Genomic DNA, 22,413 nt, shown 5'->3' with positions numbered 1-22,413 from the left:
GGTGTCCCTGAGCATTAGCTTCCTGGGACAGTCAAAGGCCTCCGTCAAGGGAGGGCAAGGAGAGATCTGCCAGGTACGGGCAAAGGCTGGGAGCTGGGAAGGAGGAGAAAGGGGGCGGCCTGCCCTGCCCACCACTTCCTGCACAGACTCCCTGGCCTAGTGGAGGAGGAGAAGAAGAGGGGAGCCATGGGAGTTCCCGCTGGCTGAGAAACACAGGCTGTGCTCTAAAAGGGAAGCAGAGGGGAAGACACCAAAGGGGAGGCATGAGGGCCGTGTAGGAAGCTTCCAGAATTTGCAAGCTAATCAAGAAACTGGGTACTATGGGGACGCCTGGGTGGCTCAGTCGGTTAAGCATCCGACTTCGGCCCATGTCATGATCTCACAGTTGGTGGGTTTGAGCCCCGCATCAGGCTCTGTGGTGACAGCTTGAAGCCTGGAGCCTGCTTGGGATTCTGTGTCTCCCTCTCTCTCTGCCCCTCCCCCACTCACACTCTGTCTCTTGAAAATAAACAAATGTAAAAAAAAAAAAAAGAAAGAAAGAAACTGGGTGCTATGGTAAGAGGAGTCAGAGACTGCTGGTCTACTTCCCAGCCTCCGGCCAGATGCAGCCTGGCCCCTCGTCTTCCTCAGCTGTAAAATAGGGGTGCTGCTCCGGCCTCCCATTCTCATGGGGCACTTATACACAAAGCACTATCAGGAGGGCTGGGTTCACTCAGCAACACTCAGAGGCAGGCGGACAGAGAAACGATGGCTGCCTATCACAGACGGTCAGTGTCAACGACGGGGCCTACACTTGGGGCTCCCACTCAATGAGCGGGGCTATAAGCATATTCTGGAAAGGTAGGGAGAGAAGGGCAGGGCCCAGAGGGAAAGGAAAGGGGGGGCGAGGGGCACACACATTGAGGCCAGCCTCTTTCACCAGCAGCTTGGCGTTCACCAAGTTCACATCCGACTGATTGGAAGTGTCTTTGAGGAGGCCGACAATGACCGCGGGGCTCAGGCAGTTCCCAGCATTCTTCAGGGAGGTTCCTGGGGACGGAGAAGTTATCATAAGATCACTGTTTGGTGAACAACACAGGAGCCGCGGGCCAGAGACCACTGGCGCCTAGCTTTGGGTCTTGGCCTCCTCGCTGCCCTGTCCCCCCCACCCCCCACCCTGCCCGGGGCAGTTCTGCTTCCCTCTGGAGGGCAGAGAGCCAGTAACTGCCACCCAGTTCCCCGCATTGTTTTCTCCGGGGATCCCCTGGCTCTGACCTTGCCTATTACTGACAGTGCTCAGGGTCTAACCACCCCCGAGCTCTCCCCAAGTGAGCAGATGCATAGCAGGCCATAGTGGGGGGCAAGCCTCGGCAGGGTTTGGGGAGCTAGACTCCTCCCCCATCTCTCACCACATCCGCACAAGCTGGACCCACTGCAAAAGTGGCTGGAGCCTGAGGGCAGACCTCAAGTACTGTCCTCATGCCCACTCCCCAGCTGATCAACTGCTCCCCAGGACCATCGGCTTGCCCGAGGACCCAACTTACTATGTCACAGAGCCCGAACTGTCCCACCGCCTCGTCTAGCACGCCCACCCCAACTCTCACTTTTCAAGAACCCAAGGCTCAGAGAAAGGAAAGTCACACAGCAGGTAAGCGACAGGGCCAAACCCAGAATTAAAGGTCCTGTCGCTTAATCTGGGACTCCTTCCACCAATCCTGTGGCCTCTCATGTGAAACTCTGTCTCTTGTGGAGGTTTCTCTGGCACCCAGAACACCTACATCTTAAAAATACTATACAAACGTGACTTGTGAAAATCACATGTATTTCCCAGTGATTTTTCTGCGCCCCTCCCCTGTCCCCACTGGGTAGCAAGTGAGCCATATGCGGACATAACGTGGGACATGGGGTCACAAGACCAGGTCAAGTTGCTTCCCAGTCCCTCACTGTCGCTGAACTGCTGCACACACAACCCTCTTCCCCTCCCTCTGCAGTGTCCCCAGCTCACCCTGTGTTACCACCTGGACGGTCCCTTTGGGGGATCCAGCCCAGGCTCGCATCAGTGCCCCCAGAGCTTCTGCCAGACCAATCCAAGGCTTGGTGTGCGGAGAGAAGGCACTGGTAAGGGCCTGGGCGTTCACCTGCACAGAAAGGGGAGCAGAGCTAAGGTCAGGAAAAGGAGGGGCAAACGTCTGCCCACCTCAGCTACCAACCACAGCTCCACGTAGACAGCACAAGGCACAGACCCATCCTTGCTTCGTGTGCCTGAGGGGCTGGGAGGGAAGGCAACTTCCATCAGCCACCAACAAGGCAATAACTTGGCTGGGGATTGCTGTAGAGCCAGAAAAGCACACAAAAGGCTAAGACCATTCCAAATCTCCAGAAGGGGGATAAAGGAATGTCTCCATCCCTGAACAGTGCCAGCCTCCCCCCCCCCCCCCCCCGCCGTGGGAGACTGGTCTTTCCTGTGCTGGGGAAGGGTCCGGACGGCACAGTAGGAAGGTGGGTCTTTGACGTAAGCTGTATGGCAAGTCACAGATCACTTGGACCTAGAGTGGTAGGTCGTTCCAGGATGCCTTCCTGTTTACTTTATACCTCAATTAAAAAAGTGAGTGTGTACATGGTCATTAATCACTTTGACCAAATATCACAATTTGTGAAGTTGAATTCACATACTCTTGATGATCTTATCACCTTTCAAACGTTGGCCCACCACAAGGCAACCTGGGCAGCTAAAGGGGGCAAAAGCCATGTGTCCTTCTAAAGGTAGAAGTCTAGGGGCACCTGGGTGGCTCAGGCGGTTAAGCATCTGACTTCGGCTCAGGTCATGATCTCGTGGTTCATGAGTTCGAGCCCCATGCCTGGCTCTGTGCTGACAGCTCAGAGCCTGGAGCCTGCTTCAGATTCTGTGTCTCCCTCTCTCTCTGCCCCTCTCCTGCTGTGCTCTCTCTCTCTCTCTCTCTATCAAAAATAAATAAATGTTAAAAAAATTTTTTTTTAAAGGTAGAAGTCTAGGGTAGGTCTGGACCTCCAACCAGGAACTTGGTAACAAAGCCAGCTTGTCCTGGGTCAGAATTTTGATTCCATTTTGTGGCTCAAGATGGTCTGGCTCTGTAAATAAACTCTACCCAAAAAAAAGGGTGAGGCACCTGGGTGGCTCAGTTGGATAAGCATTTGACTCTTAATTTCAGCTCAGGTCCTGATCTCATGGTTTGTGAGTTTGAGCCCTGTGTAGGGCTTTGTGCTGACAACACAGAGCCTGCTTGGGATGCTCTCTCTCCCTCTCTCTCTGTCCTTTCCCTGCGTGTGCACTCTCTCTCAAAATAAATAAATAAACTTAAAAGAAGAAAAGAAAGGAAAAGAAAAGAAAAGAAAAGAAAAGAAAAGAAAAGAAAAAAGAAAAAAAAGAAAAAAGATGGTCTGGCTCTGAAATTAAGCATTGGCCACTTTGGTGACTCAACGTGTAAAGAGAACCAAAGAATTGAAGAAGGATTTAATTTGAAACCTGGGGTTTGATCCAAATCAAACAGGTTGCTGATGTTGGAAATAGCCAGGGGGGCAGAGCTTCCCACCAGACCCTTCTGCGCGGGCGGCATCCTGGCTTGAGGGCTCCTGTGGCGGGGTCTCCCTGCTCCTCTCCAAGGGGACACAGAAAAGAGCAGCAGTGAACCAGGAGGTGGGACGAGGCAGGCCCAGTGGCCAGGAGCAGAGTGGAAGTGCCACCCGCCAGTGGGCTGGGCTGAGCTTGCAGGACGTGGAGGAAAGTGTCCTCTGGGCAGCCCCTGCGGAACCCAACCCGGGGGTGCTCCTTGCAGGGTCACAGAACAAGCGGGAGGGCTCCAAGAGTCAGGCGCCTGACCCTACTGTTAGTCTGTGTCTAAGGTTAGGACAGAACGAAACTGAAGTGGACGCATGGGGAGAGATTTCCCATGTGACACAAATGTCTTTCTTTCCAAAAGCCTACCGCAGGACAGCCAGCCGCTTTGCGTGAGACTTAAATTTTCCCAAGCGTAGGGGCACCCGGGTGATTCATTTGGTTAAGCCTCAGACTTTGGCTCAGGTCACGATCTCACAGTTTGTGGGTTTGAGCCCCACATCGGGCTCTGTGCTGACAGCTCAGAGCCTGGAGCCTGCTTCGGATTCTGTGTCTTTTTCTCTTTCGGTCCCTTCCAGCCTTGCACTCTGTCTCTCTCAAAAATAAACAAACATTAAAAATCATTTAAAAAAAATTTTTGCCCAAGTTTACTTTGACCAAGAGAGTTTACCTCTGATATAAGATGGGAATAGCTTGTGGTTCCATTTGATGGAGCTGGTGGTAAGGAGCCCCCAGCATGAAAAGGCCTGGAATGCCACCATGACCTAATGACACCATGGGAACTCCCAAGGGCTGTGACAGGTGGGCAGACGCATGCCTGGCAAAGGGCTACAAAGGGAAAAGCCCAGCCCCAGTTGGTGGATACTGGCCACTGCCCAGGCCTCAGCCCAGGTCCCAGCGCATCACCTGGGGGGACCTGCTCAGAAACTAGATGTGCAAAGGGAGAAAGTGCCCCCCACTCTGGGGAGCCAAGTGACGCAGAATACATAGGGGAGAGGCACACAGGTGGGCTGGCCAAGTGTGGTCGCTGACCACCAGGCTGGCCCTGGGGGCGGGGGATGGGGTCGGTCCTTCAGGGGAGCAGCTGGCTCCCTTACTCCCTCAGGGTGTAGACGGCAGGGTGGCCCAGAAAGCTGGGCTATCAAACCGGGGCTGGCGGGCTGAACAAAGCATCCTGTGTCTCTCCTGCTATGGTTCCGTCCTCGGCTGTGAAAATCCCCAGGCTGAGGCTCAGCCAGGAAGGTCGGGGACCAGCCTTGGCTCCCTTCTGGAAGGAGATAAACTTAAGGATATAAACTCATGAGATCTTAACAAGGGAGAATATGGTCCATTGCCAATGGGTTGAAACTGGACTGGAAAGGTCAAGCAAGTCTTTGTGAAGGGGTGGCAAGCCCCCCTGAAAGAGAGCTATGCCTTCCTTAGTCATCGGTGTCCCCAGAGGGTTAGGACAGATTCTGGTACCCACTGGAGCTTAAGGGACATCCAAAGACTGAATGATTGAGACAGGACTGGAAGTAAGTTAAGTTAAGCTTGGAGGCAAAATGTGCCAGGAAGGGCTGAGTATGAGCTAAGAGAGGAAGTAGGGACACCAGGCCATGATTTGGGGAAACAGAGGGGGCTTGGGGGGGTTCATTCTGGGACTGGGGACTCGCCCCGCCCAGGGTTCTAAGGTGGACATGGGACAAGGAACACTCAGGCCTCGGAGGTGAGAGAGGACCCTGACAAGCTTCTCCACCGGCCGGTCCCCCAGCTGCCACTCCCCACGGCATCCAGCACCATCCAGCATCACCCAGGCCACACTCCTTCATTCCTGAGGCTTGTGGGGAACAAAGGAGCGTTTCTCCGGAGCCCAGACCCTGGGAAGAGCAGCAATCTCAGCAGCAAGGCTACAATATAGCAGTGCCAAGCCGGCTCCCCATGGCCTGGCTGTAGCTACCAAGGCTGGGACAGGGCGGCTCCTGCCACCCCACCCACAGGCCTGGCTCAGGGGACTCCTTATCTTCTGCTCCCAGAGCAGAATCAGATCGGCACACTACTGCTCACAGGAGCTATCACCACTCCCCAAAACCAGATGCCCCGCTCCTGCTCCTCCCCCTGAACCCTGGGCTCCAGCCCCACTTGGCCATACTTACCACCCCCGCCAGGGACTTCCCCTTCACCATGTCCACAAACTGGACGGCAATCTCCTCCCCGCAGCGGCTCTGGGCCTCCTTGGTGCTGGCACCCAGGTGGGGGCAGCTGATGACGCTCTCATGGTCCACCAAGGCGCGGTCCCTCGGTGGCTCCTACCCAGAAAGAGACACCTCTTGGTTGGCTGCCCAGAGAAACCGGAGAGAAGGGCAGGGGTGACGACGCCTTCTACTTCAGTCTTGCCAGGTCGCTGGTCTCCAGGCCCGGCTTCCTCATTAATGTCCCACCACGGCAGAGTGGACAGAAGGATGGATGGGATTTGCATCTCAGCTCCACCGTTTATGCACCTTCGGGTAAATCTCCGCCTACTTCTCTGAGCCTTGGTTTCATCATCTATAAAATGGGCTAATACCAGCCATCCGGTAACACTGCTGTGCAGATTATGTGCCAGTAACTCAGGAGGCTGTCAGCCAGTGTTGCTGTTACTGGTTTTTCCCCTGAATCCGTGCAGCACGGACTGTCAGCTCTTCACACAGTAGGCTCTCTGCACAGGTGTCACATCCTGGCTGTCACCACAACCGGCGGTCCACCCGAGCCCCTCTGCCCACCCTTCAGTGTCCCTCCCACCCTTCGGCTCACTGAGCACAACGCACTGCCTTTGGGAACATCACTCAGGTCTCTTGTCTGGCCGCTTGGGCCTGTGAGTGCTGTCCACATATTAGCAAGTGCCATGAGGAGGCCAAAGACAGCAAGAGGAAGGTGCTGGGCTGGGGGATGGCCAGGCGTGAGTCTGCCTTCGGGAAGCTTACCGTCTGGTTAAGATGACCGGGAGTACCAACCCAAGGCACTGTGTCCCTGGGCAGGGAAGACACAGTGAGTGCTCCAGGGCTCAGAGAGGGCTGGGGACCCGCCAAGGCCCCACCGCAAGTAACCAGCAACCCCCAGCTGCCTAATCCAAAATCCCTGCTCTTTCTCTCGGATCTCTGATGCTGGTGGCAGGGCTTTTGAGAGAGGCCAATAGCATCTGAGTGGAAATGCCCTATCCATCATTCCAGCTCTCCCGTGGAGAGACAGAAAGAGCAGCCCATGCTTGGGACCAGGGGGACACTTCTGGCCATTATTCTCGGGCTTCGTTTCCTTCCCTGAAGAGAGGATAAGCCAACGGACACTGGGTGGAACGTCTTCTTGGCAATGGGATTCATTTCATCGAGACCTGCACCAATACATTGCACCCTGCCCCAAGTGACCTCTCTCTGCCCCAGGTCCTCAACCTCAGAACTCATTTGTGGCGCCGTCTCCCCAGAAGTTATCCACATGGCAGCAGTGGAGGGCGCCTGCGACCAGGAATTGGGTCCTATTTAACATCTGAGTTTTGCAAAAAACAACATGGCTGTCTCTGTAGTAAGCTCTGCAAGGGCTCCTCAGATCACAAGGGCGTGATCTGTGGCAACATGATTTGTCCCGTTTACCACAGGTGCTAGAGACCCTAAGCCAAAGGCTTCTGTGCCTGCCGGGCTCTCTGCCCGGGGCCCCTCTGCTCACCGCTCCTGTCCTCTGCCAGGCACTCACCTCCGTAAACACGTCCAGTGCAGCACCAGCACACTGACCCGACTGCAGGGCCCGGAGCAGGGCGCCCTCGTCCACGATCCCTCCCCGAGCGCAGTTCACCACACGCACCCCCTTCTTGCACTGGGCAAAGGTGCTGTCATTCAGCAAGCCTGCGAGGAGGGAGGAGATTTACTGCAGCGCCGGTGCTTGGCATCTGGGCACCAGTACCAGGCCCCCCCTTGCCCACCAGCTCCTTCCCCGCTGGCCTCCTTCCAGCAGGGCGACAGCCTCTCTGGTCTCACCTCTCCCTTCTCGGACGCTCTGGGGCAAAAGTCTCTGTTCCAGACTTAGGCCTAACTCAGTTTAGAAACATCCGAGTACTGCCTGAGGTATTTGTGCATTGAGCAGGCCCCAGAACCAGAAAGGCCAGCAGTGGCCCCAGGAAAACACTGTGAGATCACTGGTCGGACATGTTGACCCAGTTCATACTGTGCATTTTCAGCTAGCTCACCCCTGCTCCGTGTGATGCAGGGCCGGCTAACAAAGCATCACCGTACGCCACGCCCGAGGGACCTGGTCACCAGCGTCTGCAGAAGGGCCAGACGGAGGGCCCACCCTGATCCGGTCTGTGGCTTCTGAGGCCAACCCATCAGCAGGGACACACGTACCCGTGGTGGAGGGCAGGAGAGGTGTGTGCACAGTGATAAAATCACAGAGAGGCCAGATCTCCTCCAGGGGCAGCTGCTCAACACCAAAGGAGGCCGAGACTTCCGGCGAAATGATGGGGTCGTACCCTATAGTCTGGTCAGAAGCGAGAGAGAGACAGAGAGAGGAGCTGATGTCACTATTAATTTTAGTATTGGTATTATTAATAACGGTGGCCATTTAGTGAGCCACTATTGCTAAACCTTTCCAAACGCCGGTTTACCTCTCACACTAATACAGTAAAGGCTGGCACTATTCTATTTTAGAACTGGAGAAAGTGGGGCTCACACATTAGGAGGAGCAGGCCCCGAGTGCAAAGGGAGACCCAGGCCCTTAACCATCAACAGATGCAAAAGCAGTGTGGGGGGGGGTGCGGGGGGAAGGTGGAGCTCAGAAACTCATGGCAAGCAGGGAGCCTCGGAGAGGCAGGACGACCACTTGGGGAGCAGTGATGCACTCGTGGGGTACAACCAGGCAAGAGAGGACAGGCTGGCCGTGGCCCAGGACCCACGGGGTCAGAGCGCAGGCAGGGTCACTGACAACTTCAGCAGAGTGAGGAAGCAGGGGGTGGGGGCAGTGTGATCAAGGAGACCAAGAATGGACACTGGGGAGTGGTGTAGACACATCAGCGAGGAAAGTTTGGTTCCTTCTTGAAGTTTCTTAAAATGCATCTTGTCTTGGAAGGCACGACTTGGTGACTAATCACACAGAGGTCTAAAGGATGAGAGACGGATCCTTTCAACAAGACAGGTTTGATGGGGGTGCGGAACAAGGATGTCAAGAGGGGAGAAAGGGAGACATAAAGGAACCGTGGATGGGGAGGGACCCAGAAGAACGTTCTGGGCTGACAGGGAGGAGGGGATTTCCCAGGCGGAGTGACCTCTCCGAGGCTGCTGAGAAGGAAGGGAGGCCGACTCCTGGGAGACAGGGGGCAGGCAGGAAACTCCGGGGGTACAGACTCCATCAGCCTCATGGTATTTACCAAAGGCCATCAGATACCAGTGAGGGAAGGACAGTTGGAGAAGACAAAGCTCAGAAGAAAGAAGAAAGGAGGAGTAGTCATCGCTCATAATGGCGAACACTCCTTTCGCATTTACTATGTCAGGTGCTTCCAACTCATATCCAATGGATTAGGCACGATGATTTCCCCCATTTTACAGATGAGGAAAGTAAGGCAGCAAGGTGAAATGATTTAGTCATGGTCACACAGGGGGCAAATGGTGGCGTGGGGACAAGAACCAGTGTTTGGATTTTGGGGCCTGTGCCCACAGTGCCCATCCTTCTACATCAGGTAGGGAGGCTCACAGCCCCTCCTGAGAAGACAGGGGTGGAGGAAATAGACACTTCTCTCCTGCATCAGGACCAGTGTTGGGTGCCAGTCGCACATGTCTCAGCAAGGGCAACGCTCTGAAGGTTACCAAGCCAGCACAAGAAGCTGGGAAGAACCCGCAACCAGCCATGAAGCATCACACCTCTTTGAACAGCAAAGACTTAATCCACTTTCTTTCAGGTCTACCCAGGAGGTCGACCGGAACTCTCTCCTTCAGCTTGGTCCACGTCAGCAGCATTGACTGGGGGAAAGAGGTGTAGCAGCCATAAAAACCTCAAAGGCATCAATGTCCTCAAGAAGGCAGGACAGCCAATTGACCTGGGCACACCGGCAGAAGCCAAGGGGCGGACACTGAACCAGGAGGCCTGGACCTGGGTCCTCAGTCCTAAGTAGACGAATTAGGTGGATGATTTCAAAGTCCTCCCCTGCTTCAACATTCAATAATTCAATATTCCTTGAAAAAAAAAGTTCCCTTAACCCGGAAACGTTACAGGTGAACCCTACAATGTTCAGAGATGGCCCAGGATTAAACAAAAACAAACAGAACAGAACACATAATACTCGAACACTTTAACAGTGGTCACGTCTGTGTGGTGGAATTTTTTGCTCCTGTATGTTTTCCTGTGCTTTGTACAGTTTCCCCCACTGATCACCAATTCTTTGGGGGAAACATAAAAGTTATCTTAGAAATCACAGCAAAGAAGCTTTCTATATAAAATTCAGCCCTTCCAGAGAAGGAACTGAAAGTGGTTGGTTATGAATAAGGTACAGATTTCAGATCACGTTTTTCATCATCAGCCTCGTGGAACCAGGAAAGCCAAGGTGGAGGTTTGGGGGGAGAGGCTGTAGGTCACAAGGTCATGACACCCCAGCCCAAATGGTCATTCCCTTCAGATAGAACCTATTCGTTTCGTGGGGACAATGAGGTGTCTGGGGGAGGAGAGAGGATCTCTGCCCATGTCCTTACAAGTCCTCTTTGTCTGCCGGCTCAGAGGCTGTCTGGAACAATGGCCCTGTTCATGTCTAATCCAGATGTACTTTGTTCATGTGAGTGGGGACAGGTCGGGAACACCAGCAGAGGTCACAAAGCCAAGCCTCATGGAGGCAAGTTCACACAACGCTAGGGCTCCTGGGCTCTCAGGAGCCAAGAAGCAGTGGGGGGATGCTGGGAGGAAGGGTCCCGCGGGCCGAGCCTGGCTCAGTGTCCCCACAGGAGGGGGCTATAGCTAAAGGGGGAGATGGGGAAGGAGGAGATGGGCATCTTCCACAGTGGTCAACGGGCCCTGACTCAGCTTTCTTTCTCTTGTTCAGCTGTAGACAACTGCAGGGAAGAATTCGGCTGAGAAAACCCGTTTGCATTTTTCACTCGAGATCCTCAGGGCAGACAGGAGCTGAACGCAGCCAGGAGTTGGGGTTCTCACATCAGGAGACCATTAGGGGAGGAGGGCGGAGTAGGAAGAGTGACACTGAGCCCAGGAGACCAATGTCTGAGTAGGGTCCTGACGGGTCCTGGAAAGGGTCAGATGTCCTGATGCACAGAAGTTGGAACAATTCCAGGTACACACCATCCGATGACTATTCCTAGAGGAGCCTTAGGGACACCTGCAGAGGGGCTCCACGCCTGAACCCCGGCCTCACCAGCCTCCTGTTGCTGGGCAGCAGCGGAAGCCTAGCTTTTCATGCAGAGCCACCTCCCCGCTGGTGACACAGAAGGCAGGAGAGGCTGCCTACGCCTACTCTGGGCCCTCTGGCTTAGCAGTGGATGCCAGAGAGCAAGGGGGCCTTCAAAGGAAAGGCGCCTCCCCGTCATACCCCCTTTCTACCCCACAGCCAATTCTTTTGCCTTAGGATTAGAACTCTCTCCCCTTTGGACAATGGAATCTTACCAGAAACCCAATATAAAAACTGACCAAGGCTGCAAGAGGTGAAGGCCCAGAGCCCCACCACCTCCTGTCTCCCGAGGGTCCCCCTCCCTGTGTCCCTAAGGCACCTTTCTGGAACTTGAGGCTCTGGGAAGAACTTGAAAATCAGTACTCTAGGGCAGCAGGAACTGCAGTTACCAGACTGAGATAGGAGCTGCCTGCCTCGGGAGGCTTTGTCCTGAGAAAGGAGGAGCACAGAGACACGGCATGGATCATGCACCATGCAGCCGGTGCAGACCGGGGCCGAAGACCGTGCTGGTGCACAACAAAGGGCACCAGACTGGAAGTCAGGAAACCTGGAGTTTCAGCTGGACTCCACCATTTACTAGTCCTATTATCTGGAACATTATCATACAGCCTTCCTGGGCCTCAGTTTCCTTATCTGTAAAACTGGGATGATAATATTGACCCCGAGGGGTCACCGTGAGCACAGTATCTGACCAGGCAGACCTCAGTAAATATTAGCTGGGTCTGAAAGAAATCAGTGAGAGCTGGCGCCTTGGGTTCAACGTCCACCCCTCTGGGCCAACTTCAGATTCATCACGACACTGGCCGCACAGTAACTGTCAAGAGATGCTTGTCTGCTCCTCAGGAAAAAACCTTGGTAAGAGAGTGCAAGGCTCAGCTCCTGGCAGGCTTGGGTCTGATCACACATTCTAGGGGACACGCCAGCGTGAATGTCTCCGAAGCGTACAACCTGTGACTCGGCACGAGGTTGGGAAAAATCTTCAGGCAGAAAGAATGCCATGGAGCCTGACTCAGATGACCCAGACCACCAGCAGGCTACCGGCTGCCAGAATTATCCCGAAACACACATCTGTGCCATGAGGCCCAGAGCCAGTCAGCAGCTGCTCTCAGCGGGCCTGGGAAGGTTCCTTCCAGGCCTGTGCTCGTTGGGAACGACAGCATAGAAGGGCTCTCCCCCAACACACACTCAACCAGGTGCTTCTGGGAAGCCCCCTAGCAGAGCTAAGGTCCAGCATATCCCCCCTTCCCTGAGTGACCAGATAGTGACAAAGAAAGGACAGGAAAGAAAGGGGGGCAGCCCCCACATCTGAGCACAAAAGGGCCTCTGCCAACCCTCCTGTGACATGAAGGGGTCAACTCTTAAATCATGATACTGTGGAAGGGGCTGGATGTTAGTCATCCATTAACAGCCTCATTAGTGATTAACAGCCTGGGTGACAGATTAAAGCCCGGGGTAAGACCCGAGGGGAGGGGGTGATAAAGATAATCTGCACATGCTCAGCCGTGTTGCCTGAGCCGCCCAACCAGGACTCCTCGGAGTCTCCTCCGCCTCCTGGTCCACTCTGTCTTCAATCACAGTGTTTGCCCAAGTTACTGTAACAAACCACAGCCCTTAATAGTTTTATTCTATTTCCAACGACCGCACAGTGAACTCCCTGCTAAGGACCACTCCACAGATAAAGAAACTTGTAGCCCATGGGTAAGGGGTGCCTGGAGATACCAGAGTTTTAAAGGCCGTCTGCTTCTACATCTGCCAATGCATACACTTCGTCCACACGTGCCGGCCAAGTACTCAACCAGTCTCACAGGTGTATCTGCAGTAGTGGGAGACTTGGCTCTCTCCCTTCCATCTGGGGCCAGCTCTGGCTGTAGCTCTGTTCCCTCGGGCTTGTACCTCTTGGTCCTCCGTGGATCCACTGCTTAGAGAGCAATACTCTTCTACAGACTGCCCGTTAGCTATTGGGCAGCCTCCCAGGATGCCTCCCAAGTCACGATGGGGCTCAGTGACCCGAGTGCCTTCAACCCTTACTTAGGAAGTATAGACAGGAACCTCACACCATCACCTTCCATCTCCAGAACTTTCAGTCTCGCAGAGCTTGGGTTCACAATACTTCAGAGTCTGACTGGTACAGAACATGAGAAATGTCACCTTCCTTGTTCTGGAAGCCATGCTTCTTTTAATGCTGCCAAACATCACATGACCTTCCTATCAGCCATGCCACTTTTAACTGTACACTGTATTTCTGTCAACCAAAGGTCTCCCCCGCTACAAAAGCTTTTTAACAACACCTCTACATCTAATATATGTTCAGTTGCTTTGGGGGACCATGTGTAGGGCACTGGTAGGTATTCTAGCTAGACTTCCTGTTAGGATGCCCAACTAGCATTCTAGCCTTCTTATGTTTTTTAGGATCTCATTCCACACCCTTGAGAATTAACCACCTCTCCCTGCTTCCTGTCATCCAGGCCATTGATGAAAACGGTGGAGAAGGCAGAGAGCCCTTCACCATCCTGGACCATCTCCCTCCAGATGGAGACAGGGCTATGCTCAACCAGTTACTAAAGCCTTAGCACCAAGCTCACGTTTTCCATCTTAATCCCAAGAGTATCATGAAAGACCTCACCAACGTCTTACTGACGTCCGCATTTCCAAACCATCTAAATGTCTATCCTTGAGGAAGTGGCTAAATAAAAGGCTATTTGTCTACACAACAGAATTCCACGCAATAGTTTAAAAATATGGTAAATGTATTTATTACAAGACATACATTTTTATGTTGGCAGCATGTATAACAGTCTATTCTCAAAGGGCACAGAATCCCTCTGTAGGCAAAGAACTGTATGCATTCCGTGTAAACGCACAGAAAAAAGTCCAAGGTGACACGCGCTAAAGTGATATTACCTGTGAGACCAGGATTGGGGTGGTACCCAAGGAGATAAGGATCTAAAAGTCAGTTTTTGTGAGAAGGCATTCACCTATTATCTAACTAAAATAAAATCTTAAACCCCCCAGGTACAAGACATCTGGGGATTCCCACCATCCATCAGTTTACTGCTGGTTTCCAAAGGCAGAACAAGGCCAATGGAAAACAATTTGCGTCTAGTAAACACTGATCATTGTTTCCTGCCTGGATGCCGATAAACCCATCCCTTTCACAATTTGTTCAATGATCCTCCCTCCTCGCCCTTTGGAAAATGTTGCCCTTTGCAGCCGCTCACATCAACCTAGCAGATCTGGACCAAGCGGGTCAGTAATCTGTCTGCCCTGCGGCAAAACTCACCTGGGCTCGGGAATATGTTAGGAAGCTCCATCAAAGTGAGCCAAGAGTATAAACAAAGGCCACCTGGGCCACTCCGAAATGACCAGGGCTGCTGGCAAGGGTGGAGGGGTGGGGGGAATGACCATTCCAAGGGATGTTTCAGGGGTTTCCAAGGATCATGTCCCAAAGCAAGACAGCCGACAGTGACCCTCCAGAGACATCCGGACAGAAGAACCCCCAAGTGAAGCACCTACGTGAAGCCCTGACCCCTGCTTTTAGAGCAGAGCCCTTACGTTAATCCCTCACAAAAGAGAGGAGGAGAAAGCACACCTTTCAGCGCATGGCACCTCGCTGCCCCTGCACCAAAGGGATGGCTTTGGTTTGTTCTCATGACCAGTGGATCCTGCTGGGCCAGGGATCTCGAAAAACGTGCCGTGGCTTAGGGAAGATGTCTGGCTGGCATAAATAAATGTGGTGGGGAAGAGGGGCAGGATGGAGAGGAAGATGTTCAATGCGGTATGATCTGGCGCCCACCTGGGTTCTTGTCTACCTTCCGTTTGCGGGAGGTCTTAGCAAATACATACAAACTCCAGACATCAGTATAAAAGTAAGGGTTAATCTATAAGGTTCCTTCTAACTCTGTGAAGTGGGGAGGCAGGGGGAAGGACACAAGAAAGGGAGGAAGAAGGGGAGAAAGGGAGAATGCCATAGCAGGTCTATGAAAATTTTTCTAGAAATGATCTGCTTGTCAAAACTGTTTTCCTTTATATTTAACAAAAGCCTTCCTGGCTGCAGTTCGAACACACAATCCCCCCTGACAGCCCCGGTGAATAAGGAGACGTCAGCTAGCACTCTGAGCTGCCTGGTCCCTGGCCCCTGCAGGTGCTCTCCTATGTGTGGCTCGGCGGCCTCCCCCTTTGCGAGGCCTCCCGGACCGGCCTCAGGGGGTGGCACTGCTCTTAATGACAGCCCCTCGCTCAGCCAGAACCACTGAGTTCCCGGAGTGGGATAAAGCAGGTCCTGGAGGGAGACAGGGGTCAGGGAAGAGTTCTGAGAAATATGTCGTGCCTCAGCCACCGCAGGCTTTTACATCGTATCACGGCATACACGGAAGCACGTTGCTGTCTCTTCTGCACTAGGGAGTGGAGCCAGCCAGTGGATGGACAGCTGCTTTGCTAGAAGGCTCCAAATTTGCTCCTGTTTTTCTAAATTATCCCAGGGAACAGACATGGCAAAACAACGAGCCCTCGTGGCAGGGGAGGAAAAGGGCAGGACACTAGACCCCTCTGCTCCACGGGGACTCAGGGCAATTACTCCCCCTAGAGCTGAGTGGCCTGCACCAAGTTATTCCCAGATTTTGAGGTCAGGTATCCAGAATGGCAGGCCAACGTTCCTCCCCTCCTCGGCTACACTGCCTACTTAGTCAGGGGCTCTACCAGAGGGTCAGAGCCTCCTAGGAAAAAACCTTTACCTTCTCTCGAGCAAGGCTGCCTTTCCCGAAACTGCTACAGAGAGCCCCACGTCCAAGGGGTTCGCCAGCCTCTTACCTTCATCCCAAAGGACTGCATTCGGGTGGCCACCTCTCTTCCGATCCTGCCCAGGCCAAGAATTCCCAGGATCTTTCCATTTAGCTCTGTTCCCATGAACTGCAAGCAAACAAGCAAAAGGCAAGGAAGCCAAAGTGAGCGGTAGAGTGGACCCCAGGCACCGAGCCAGGCGGGGCGGGGCAAGACCGGCTGCTCACCTTCTTCCGTTCCCATTTGCCGTCCTTCATGGAAGCCGTGGCCTGGGGAATCTGCCTGCAAGGACAGACACAGGCTCAGCCGGGGCCCACGCAGGAGGCAGGGCTTGAGGTCTGACCGGCCGCCTCTGACAGTCATTCCCCTGGGGGCCGGGCTCAGTCTGGGTCTGGAGCTCAGGTACAGAGACACCGAGGGGGGTCAAGGGAGTGGAGCAGAGGGAAACCGCCCAGCGAGGCCTGATAGGGGAGCCCTGGGATTTCTGTCTCCAGCCAGGACTCCGGGTCAAGGTTCTGATTCCACCTCAACCACCAAGTGACTCTAGGCATGTAAGAAGTCAGAGCCAATCCTCCAGGGTTCCCAGGGATAACGAATGGGGTATTGAGCGACTCTGAAGACATCAGGTTCATTAAGGAAGTTCAAGGATTTTCATTTTGTTTTTCCATCAAAGGCTGCCACCTGCATCTTCTACTGTATCAACAGATAGCTGGTTATTTAATTCTTCCTTACAGTTTCTTAAGCCGCAGCAGTCTCAGGCTACCCTAGGACGGGTGGGTGCCACGGTGCATACCAACTCCTACCCCAACACCCAGCCTATTTCCTCCTATTGGTTAAAACGAAGGTCTGAGTCTCCACCTGTTTTCTGGAGGGGACAAAGGAAGTTACGGCAGAGTCAGAGGTGAGAGGGTAAGATTATGTCATCCGGGCTTCTCTGGAAGTGAAAAAGGGAGACAGGAAACAATGTTTAAAATGTTTAAGGAGCAGGGTGCTGGGTGGCTCAGTCAGTTAAACATCCAACTTCGGCTCAGGTCATGATCTCACAGTTCATGAGTTCGAGCCCAACGTCAGGCTTTATGAGGACAACCCAGTGCCTGGAGCCTTGCTTCGGATTCTGTGTCTCCCTCTCTCTCTGCCCCTTCCCCACTCACACTCTGTCTGTCTCTCAAAAATAAATAAAAATTTTAAAAATGTTTAAGGAGTACCTTCTCTATTTTAGACACTCCATAAGAAATGCATAGACAAGGGGCACCTGGGTGGCTCAGTTGGTTAAGCATCTGACTCTTGGTTTTGGCTCAGGTCATGATCTCATGATTTGTGGGTTCGAGCCCTACATCGGGCTCCAAGCTAACAGCACGGAGCCTGCTTGGGCTTCTCTCTCTCCTTCTCTTTCTGTCCCTCCCCCCCACCCCGTGCCACCACCGCTGCCATGCAAGAGTGCTCTCTCTCTCTCTCTCAAAATAAAAAAATAAATTTAAAAAAATGCTTAGACACATCTTAGCACCTTTAATGCTCACAACATCTGCGTGGAGAGAGACAAGGCGGGGACTAAACACCCTGAGCAGGCATCACCCATTGGAAGTAGCTGAATTGACTCAAAGCCAAGGAGGACATCGCCCTCACAGTTAAACTCCAAAGTATTTAAATGCAGTCTTTCCCGCCAGTCACAAAACTCAGGGCAGTGTGTGTGTGTGTGCATGTGCGCACGCATACAAGCACGAGTGTGTAAACAGAGAGATTCCAACATGCTGTTCATGTATCTCCATCTCACTGAATTCTTATAAAAAATACACTTCGTGGTCTACACATGGCCGACACACTTCCATCTGAGGGCAGGTTGAGGGGGGCATCTGTGCCCCCGTGGCGTCACGGGTAAGCTCACAAAGCTCAAGTAACAGGCTTCACGGGGAGAAGCTCCCATCAGACCCATCAGGCCTCAGTAGTGGGTCCTCATTTCAGGAATGTCCCAAGGACAATGACTTGCCTTGAGGAAGGGCTTGCTTCTCAGCAAAGCTAGCCTGATAACATGCTCTAACCTAGTGAGACAGAGCCCACGGCCTCCTCTCAGGTCTGGCTCACTGCTACTCCTGAGCCCTGCTATTTCCTCCTCTCTGCCCTCCTGAGCCCACAGTACCATCTAAGACAGGTGCATGTGGCACCGTGGGGCACAAGACACTCCCAAGCCCCTCCACGCGCCCACAAGTCCTCCTCAGGCTTTAACACTTCGGGGTCCTCACAGGACCAGTCTGGGGAGGACCGTGATGGGGGCGAGGGGTCTCCCAAGAACCAAATGGTAGCCTCCTGACTCACAAAAGGAGAAGCTAAAGCGGGGGAGAGGTTGCATTCCCCTCTCTTTCTGTGTCACTGTTCTCCTGCACCTCAGGAACTCCAGCCATCTGTTCAAAGTCCCCCACTGTGAGGCCCATTCAGGCCCTCTCTCCACCCACACTGCCCAATGCTCTCAACCTCACATCCACGGCTCCCACTGTGCTGTCGCTACCCTGCTGGAAAAGCAGTCTGACCAGACACACAAGAAGGTATGAGAGACTAGCCGTCTTCCTTCCTTCCTTCCTTCCTTCCTTCCTTCCTTCCTTCCCTTCCTTCCTTCCTTCCTTTCCTTCCTTTCTTTCTTCCCTTCCTTCCTTTCTTTCCTTTGCGGCGGGAGGCGGGGGAGGTAGACCCGGGCTGTGGCGACTTGCGTGAGGGCTTCCTTCTTCTGGGTGCCTTAAGGAGTGTTCAGGCTTTTTTTTCCTTCCTACCTTTCTTTCTTCTGCTTTCTTCCTTCCCGTATCTTCTTCTTTTCTTTTCTTTCGTTATTTCTGCTTCTTTCTTTCTTCTTTTCTTTTCTTTCTTTCCCCCTTCCCTTCCCTTCCCTTTTTTCTTCCTTTCAGAAAGGCAGAGAGAAAGGGGGACAGAAGATCCGAAGCAGGCTCTGTGCTGACAGCAGTGAGCCCAATGCCAGGCTCAAACTCACAAAATGGGAGATCATCACCAGAGCCGAAGTTGGACGCTCAACCGACTAAGCCACCCAGGCGTCCCACAGGGTGCTCATTTCTTAGTTTTGACGTATCTTTGATGAGTGAGGTTGTTGGATGAGAGGTTGGAAATTTCACTTCCTTGAAATCCTTCTACTTTAGTTGGGTCCTGGAACAGGAGAAAAATTATTCCTGGCTCCCAAGCCTTTCTTTCTACCTCCAGAGAAGAGTAAGAGAATTAATTAGATAGAAAGCTGATAGAGAAGTCCCTCACTCAAAAAACAAAAACACTGCTGAATTTAACTGCACGAGGGAAACCAGGACATCGGGCTACTACAGTTATCCAGGGGGAATACATCCAGCCCCAAGGTTCTGGAAGCTGTAGACGGCCAGCTCAGGGACCCCATCCAGACTCTTTTCTCCAGTTTTTCCTCTTCACTGGCCATGAGTATCAGTGAATACCTAAGAGCTCCGGTAGGGGAAGAGTTAGGACAAAGGTCACTCCTCCAGACCCTGTCCCAGGAGGGAGAACAGGTTTGAGAGGGAGAGAGAGTTAATTTCTCAGCCCTAGAAGCCTCAGGCCCAAGTAGAGGAGTAAAGAGCCCTGTCTGCCTAGGTCCCCCTGGTTTAAGGATCTAAGGGTGTGAGAAGGGACCCAGTGAACTTTCTGACCTGTCCACTGGCTCCTTGCCCTCCCCACTGACCACAGAAGTGCCTATTCAACAGCAGTGCTCAATACCATCGTTTTACTACCAAACACATTATGTGCATTATATCCATGAGTTCCTAGGCCGTCCCCTCTTACTGAAGAGGCCTGCACTCCCAGAATTCCTGCTGGAAGAGCAAGACATGTGACCATTTGAGTTCTCTTGTGTTAAGAATCCACAGGTAGGTACAGGGATCCCAGAGCAGCTTTGCTCCATTCTGTTACAATAAAGAGCTGTAGGGACAGTGACAGAGTAAAGTCCTGAAGGCCAGGGGAATCAGTGAGGGACACAGCCTAGCTGGGAGATCCAGAGAGAGCTTCCTAGATGAATTAACACTCCTGCTTCATCTTGAGAATAAGAGTTATCCAGAGAAAGATGATGGAGAAGACTAGTTAAAAATTGTGTATCAGAGGCACCTGGGTGGCTCAGTCAGTTAAGCGTTTGACTCTGCCTCAGATCATGATCTCGGGGTTCATGAGTTCGAGCCCCATGTCAGGCCCTGTACTGACAGCTCGGAGCCTGGAGTGTGTTTCAGATTCTGTCTCTCTCTCTCTCTCTCTGCCTCTCCCCTGTGCTCTCTCAAAAATAAATAAACACGAAAAAAATTTTTAGGGGCGCCTGGGTGGCTCAGTCGGTTAAGCGTCCGACTTTGGCTCAGGTCATGATCTCACAGTCCGTGAGTTCGAGCCCCGTGTCGGGCTCTGTGCTGACAGCTCAGAGCCTGGAGCCTGCTTCAGATTCTGTGTCTCCCTCTCTCTCTGCCCCTCCCCTGCTCATGCTCTCTCTCTGTCTCAAAAATAAATAAAAACATTAAAAAAATTATTAAAAAAAATTTAAATCTCAGCCTTATCATTAAAAAAGATGTATCAATATTTCAATATTGGCAAATTGGTTATGACTAATCCACCATACTAATGTAAGATATTAATAATGGGGGGGGCTGAGTATGAAGTATATGGGAACTCTACTATCTTTACAACTTTTCTGTGTATCTAAAACTCCGAAAATAAAAAGTTTATTGGGGCACCTGGGTGGTTCAGTTGGTTAAGCGTTCTGACTCTTGATTTCGGCTCAGGTCATGATCACACGGGTCATGGGATCAAGTCTCAGGTCATGACAGCATGGAGCTTGCTTGGGATTCTCTCTCCCTCTCTCTGCCCCTACACCTCTCTCTCTCTCAAAATAGAGAAATAAACTTAAAAAAAAAAAGTTTATTTAAAAAATCCCTATGCCAAGTCTCACCCATGCCAATTAAATCAGAATTTTGGGAGTGCAAGCCAGGCATTAGTATTATCATCTCAGATGATATCAACGTGCAACAAAGTTTGGGAACCTGTGGTGTATGAGAAGTCCCTGAGGCATGGAGGCTGTTACATTTTGGCATTAGTTCACTCAAAAATGTTCCCAAGTAAATAAAAATGTTGAGCATTTCTTCTATTTTACATCTATGTGAAGTTACATTAAAAAAAATTTTTTTTGTTTAATGTTTATTTATTTTTGAAAGAGAGAGAGAGTGTGTGTGAGTGGGGGTGGGGCAGAGAGAGAGGGAGACACAGAATCTGAAGCAGGCTCCAGGCTCTGAGCTGTCAGCACATAGCCCGATGCGGGGCTCGAACCCCCAAACCATGAGATCATGACCTGAGCCAAAGTTGGAGGCTTACCTGACTGAGCCACCCAAGCGCCCCTAGTTGAATTTTTAATAATGAGTGTGATAAAAATAAAGTAATGGAATGACTTGGGGAAAAAAAAGAGATAATCGGGAAGGATATTCCAGGGAGCAGAAACCTTATTTTTGAGGCTTAGAGTTCGAAAAGCCAGAGGGTGGTGTAGACAGCAGGAAATGACGAAGGACTGTTCCGTAAAGGACTAATGGCCTTGACGCATTGTTAGCAGTCTGCGTGTTGCCAAGCGTTTCCGGGTCACTTTGTTTGGGGAGGTCATAACAACTGACACACCAGAGAGACTGGCTCCGCTCAGGAGTCAGGGACTTACCTGGCCAGGCACATGATCATCCCGCAGGTGAGCTCCGCAGCACTGAGGCTGTTCCCATTGGGGGTGCTGAAGAGCAAAGGAGAGAGGGGACTTCAGTAGGTCCAGACCCCATATCCCCACTCCTGTCCCGACGGAAAGCCTTGAGTGCGGTGTGCTGGTTCTCCTGCCCTCTCACCTCACCCACTCTTACAACCTCCAGCCCCATGCCTCCCCCCTGGGTTCTCCGATGGACCCCTCCCCTAATCCCAAGGCTAGAAGACAACCCCCTTGCCCTGACTCTATGTTTTCATGCAGAGGGACGTCCATTAGAGAAACACAGCTGGCCTCTTGACTCAAACTCACTTCTCCGCAGGCAGAGAAGTGTCTCACTTGATGGGGAGATATAGATGTGACTCAGTCCTTTTCTTTGCTCTCCCTCCTTTCAGGAACTACTTGCCTACAGAAAGCCCAGATTCCCGCTGTTCTGTGTCATCTGTCTTACCGGGGCTGCGCCCGAGATGGGTGAGCAAGTCCGTCAGATTCAGGTCAGCCCACTGGCCACACACCTTCATCAAGTTGCCCAGCCTGGCTTCTATCAATCACAAAGCTAGTATTTTTACCTCCACCTGACTGACTTCTCCTCCTATCTCTCAACAAGTTCTGAAGTGAGAAAGCTTCCTCACACCTTCACACACACAGCAATGCTGACTCTGCCCATTTCACAGACAGGAGAATAGAGCTGAAACTCACACAGGTATTTTTCTTTTCTCAAAGTCTCTTTGGTTTTTTTTGTGAGGTTTTTTTTTTTTTGTTTGTTTTTTGTTTTTGGAATAGTTTATTAAAACACATATTCACTGCTTCTTGGCCTTCTGGCTAAGATCAAGTGTAACACACATGTTTAGCCTCCTTTTTCCTTTATTGGATCTTTCCATCTCTGGAAATGAAAGTTACAAGGAGGAAAAAAATTAAGAGATCCTACCAAAAAAAAAAAAAAAAAAAGGTCAAGATAAAAGGATTCTCAGAGCCTGT

General features: G+C 52.2%; 1 protein-coding gene across 1 annotated transcript in view; it reads right to left on the bottom strand.

Moving 5' to 3' along the window:
- LOC115521647 (D-3-phosphoglycerate dehydrogenase) overlaps nucleotides 1-22,413 on the bottom strand; it is a 32,515-nt gene that overhangs the window by 1,606 nt on the left and 8,496 nt on the right. Inside the window, exons 3-10 of the mRNA XM_030327006.1 lie at nucleotides 21,406-21,471; nucleotides 15,959-16,013; nucleotides 15,762-15,860; nucleotides 7,918-8,050; nucleotides 7,271-7,419; nucleotides 5,704-5,856; nucleotides 1,985-2,117; nucleotides 899-1,029 (exon numbers count right to left, since the gene is read on the bottom strand). Coding sequence (XP_030182866.1) covers nucleotides 899-1,029; nucleotides 1,985-2,117; nucleotides 5,704-5,856; nucleotides 7,271-7,419; nucleotides 7,918-8,050; nucleotides 15,762-15,860; nucleotides 15,959-16,013; nucleotides 21,406-21,471 — 919 coding nt within the window. The remainder of the gene's footprint in view (nucleotides 1-898; nucleotides 1,030-1,984; nucleotides 2,118-5,703; nucleotides 5,857-7,270; nucleotides 7,420-7,917; nucleotides 8,051-15,761; nucleotides 15,861-15,958; nucleotides 16,014-21,405; nucleotides 21,472-22,413) is intronic.

The sequence above is a fragment of the Lynx canadensis genome, chromosome C1 (genome assembly GCF_007474595.2).
Source record: "Lynx canadensis isolate LIC74 chromosome C1, mLynCan4.pri.v2, whole genome shotgun sequence".
NCBI classification, from domain to species: Eukaryota; Metazoa; Chordata; class Mammalia; order Carnivora; family Felidae; genus Lynx; species Lynx canadensis.
This window is presented reverse-complemented; position numbering and strand designations above follow the sequence as displayed.